This window comes from Portunus trituberculatus, chromosome 25 (assembly GCF_017591435.1).
Source record: "Portunus trituberculatus isolate SZX2019 chromosome 25, ASM1759143v1, whole genome shotgun sequence".
NCBI classification, from domain to species: domain Eukaryota; kingdom Metazoa; phylum Arthropoda; class Malacostraca; order Decapoda; family Portunidae; genus Portunus; species Portunus trituberculatus.
This window is the reverse complement of record NC_059279.1, coordinates 18024205-18027801: the sequence shown is the minus strand read 5'-3', so window position 1 is coordinate 18027801 and position 3597 is coordinate 18024205. Positions and strand designations below refer to the sequence as shown.

Genomic DNA, 3597 nt, shown 5'->3' with positions numbered 1-3597 from the left:
CACACACACACACGTTCCTTGTAGCGTATCCATATTAGCTATTAATGCTGTGAAGTGTGTGTATACGTACGTGTGCATGCTCTCTTGTGTGTGCGTGTGTGTGTGCGTGTATGTGACAGATTTGTACAAACGTGTTCCATCTAAAAGCAAGACAGTCACGTGCAAACATTCAGACACGCAATTCCTACTGAATGTAAAATCCAGACATAGCATTAGCTCTGGAAACCTTAGTAGAGAGAGAGCGAGAGAATTTGCTGTGTTAGAGAGATGTGGCAACACTGGAGAGAGAGAGAGAGAGGATGGAAAGGAGAGGAGTGAGGGGTACTGCTGTGGCCGGAGGGGGTAGAAATGTGACGGGCGGTGGCGTAACAACAGTACGCTGCCATGAGGGAGGCAGCAGCTGTAGAAATATAATTTGATATCAACTTGGCTCTAGATACGAATATTCTCATTACCGTTGGCTGGTGATTTAGCTCAAGGACAGATACTACAGTCCGAGGTCTTGTCTGTCAACCCGAGGAAGGACTTGGGGAGGCGGGTGGCGGGAAGAGGAGGCGACGGTAGTGGGGGGGGCGTGTGTACGTGTGTGACTCCCGTGTTGACTTGACAGAAGAGATTCAAGGAGGGCCCAGTCTCCACTCATCCACTGAGCAGAGAGGACTGACTTCCCGCCCGCCGGTTGCTCACACCACCTTGTACGCAACTCAAACAAGCATTTTACCTTTACTGACTTACCGATTCACCGCCACGCCCTCACCATCCACCGGCCGACGTGACACATTACCGCGGGGCTCACTGTCACTGCCTGGCGCCTGTAGAGGACCTGCCAAACCGCTACTGCAACTGTCACCTGTAATATCCTTCATTTACATCAGTTCAACCAGTCGGAAACATAGGATTAGATCAAGATATCCTACAAGCGCCTGTTTGAAGCCCGGCATCCTAGTAGCGGTGCCAGCAAGCGTCCTATCGATTTGGGCTTTGCTCCTGCCTGACAGCGCCCCTCGCAGTGTCCACTACTTCTTCAGTGTGGCCCGGCCCTCTTGATTCGCGCCCTCATGATGTGTGCATTCATGACTCCCGTCCTTAAGAATGACTGGGAGATTTATAAGACGAAAACCAAGCGGTCCAGGAACAATTCGGAAAGCTCAGCGGTGAGTACTCGGTCATTGCTGCCTTAATTCTCTCCTTACTTCCTCTTCCTTCTTTCCTCCCTTCCTTCCTTCCAGCCTGCATTGCCTTTATTTTTTTTTAAACCTTTATATTATTTTATTATGTTGACTTGTTATTAAATTTTATGGTTATGCGTTACCCCTCTTCCTTCGTTATGTTTATTGTACATGTATTTCTTAACTACATTGTTTATGTATTGTGTCACCCTTTTCTTTCACTCTGGCCTCCTCCCCTTCCTTTCTTCATTCATTCATTGTCAGTCAGTCATTTTGTTATGTTCTGCCCTTCCTTCCTTCCTTCCTTGCTTGCTTCCTTTATTCATTCATTCATTTTGTTCTCTCCTTGCCTTATGTTCTTCGTTCATTGGTTCACTTCTATAATTGTCTTATATCAGTTTGTGTCATTGCATAGTTTTCACATTCCTTCCTGTCTCCTCTTTCTTTTCCTGGTTTCCTTTCATTACTAACATTTAGCCCTTTAAGACCTATTTTTATGACGCATTTTTATCATTGTATCCCCTGAAAATAATTGTCCTTATTCTATGCTAATGTCTGTCCGAGATAGTTATTATCTTTTTAGTTCTTGTTATCATCACTATCTTTTGACATTCTTCCCATTCATTGACGCTTCCTGGATCGCTATCAATATTTACTTTCAAGTTTTCTTTGATTCTTTATTTTCTTTCTTTCTTTCTTTTTTTTTTTTTTGTTAGTTTATCTCTTCCCTCCTTTTTATGCTCCTTATTCCTTCCAACCATTTCCTTCCCTTCTCTTCTTCTCTTCTCTTCTCTTCTCTTCTCTTCTCTTCTCTTCTCTTCTCTTTCCCTTCCCCTTCCCCTTCCCGTCCCTTCCCGCCAGCAACATCTTAATTAGATCAACAGCCGCTCCCTGGATCATCATGTCAGGCTTAAGGGAGGCAGGATTATTATTATTATTATTATTATTATTATTATTATTATGTCGAAATTATGAACTAAACCCTATTTCAAGTCATGTGTGGGAATAACACATTAAGTCGTTATCCATTTTCGACGTAAAATTAAGCATCTGGACAGCAATTTTAAATAACCGTCAAATATATGGCATGACTTACCTTATTAACTCCTTCAGCACCAAGACCCATTTTTTTACCTGAGTTTTGAGTATGATTAGACTATTTTATTCGCATTAGGAAATGTCTGTGGAGGTTTGAAGATTAATGGCCAGAGTCTTCACTATTTTAATTGCCACATAAGTTTCTGAAGCTGTATAAAATCACCAAGTAGTACAGAATAAAAGTGAAAACGCGTCATGTTACTGAAGGGGTTGTTACGGACATGAGTTGGTTTAACCTCTTCAGCACCAGGCCGCGTTTTCATATTCATTCTGATTATCATTTGGCGATTTAACACAGCTTCAGAAACTTATTTGGTGATTAAAATAGTGAAGACTCTGTGCATTTATCTTCTGATCCCCCATAAAGCCTTCCTAATGTAAATAAAATCGTCCAGTCGTACAAAAAATTCATGGTAAAAATGCTTCTCTTACTTTCCTTTCCTTTTCTTTCCCTTCCCTTCCCTTCCCTTCCCTTCCCTTCCCTTCCCTTCCCTTCTCTTCTCTTCTCTGCTCCTCCTCTCCTCTCCTCTCCTCTCCTCTCCTCTCCTTCCTTCCCTTCCCTTCCCTTCCCTTCCCTTCTGGTAACTATAGGAATGCGACTTCACATAAACATACTCTTACTAAATATTGTGTCTTAAGGTCACCGTACCAAGTGATATAATTGTCTAACGCAACATAACTAACTGCTTGCAAAGAAAAATTATAAGATGCGCATGATAAGAGCCAGTTGAGCCTAAATGAAGTTGTGTGTTAAAGTGATCATGCGAGAGGCCAGCGGGAAGAGGAAGGTGAACCACAGAAGCAGAAAGGTTACACAAACACTTACTTACACACTTAAAACACTTCTCAAGACTGAATGTGAAAGTAAGTAACACGCCAAAAACATAGTTAGAAGAATCCTACGTAGTAACATCATGCAGTATTGTTTTTAGCCTTTCAATACTGAGACGCATTTTTGCCATGAGTTTTGGGTACGATGAGATGATTTTATTTGCATTAGGAAGGGTCTCTAGGTCAGATTTATGGCCAGTCTTTAATACGCTAAAAACAGAGAAGCCTACGTAGTAACATCATGCAATATTCTTGTTAACACTTAATACTGAGACGCATTTTTGCCATGAGTTTTGGGTACGATGAGACAGTTTTATTTACATTAGAAAGAGTCTCTTTAGGTCAGAAGATTTATGGCCAGAGTCTTTAATACGCTAAAAACACAAAAGCCTACGTAGTAACATCAGGCAATATTCTTTTTAGCCCTTTCAATACTGAGACGCATTTTTACCATGCGTTTTGGGTACGATGAGACGGTTTACATACATTAGGAACGGTA

General features: G+C 41.8%; 1 protein-coding gene across 1 annotated transcript in view; it reads left to right on the top strand.

Moving 5' to 3' along the window:
• The first annotated feature begins 617 nt into the window (after nt 1–617).
• Nucleotides 618–3597, top strand: part of LOC123508989 — a 26021-nt gene continuing 23041 nt past the window's right edge. Inside the window, exon 1 of the mRNA XM_045263099.1 lies at nt 618–1154. Within this exon, the coding sequence (XP_045119034.1) occupies nt 1059–1154 (96 nt within the window). The 5' untranslated portion in view covers nt 618–1058. The remainder of the gene's footprint in view (nt 1155–3597) is intronic.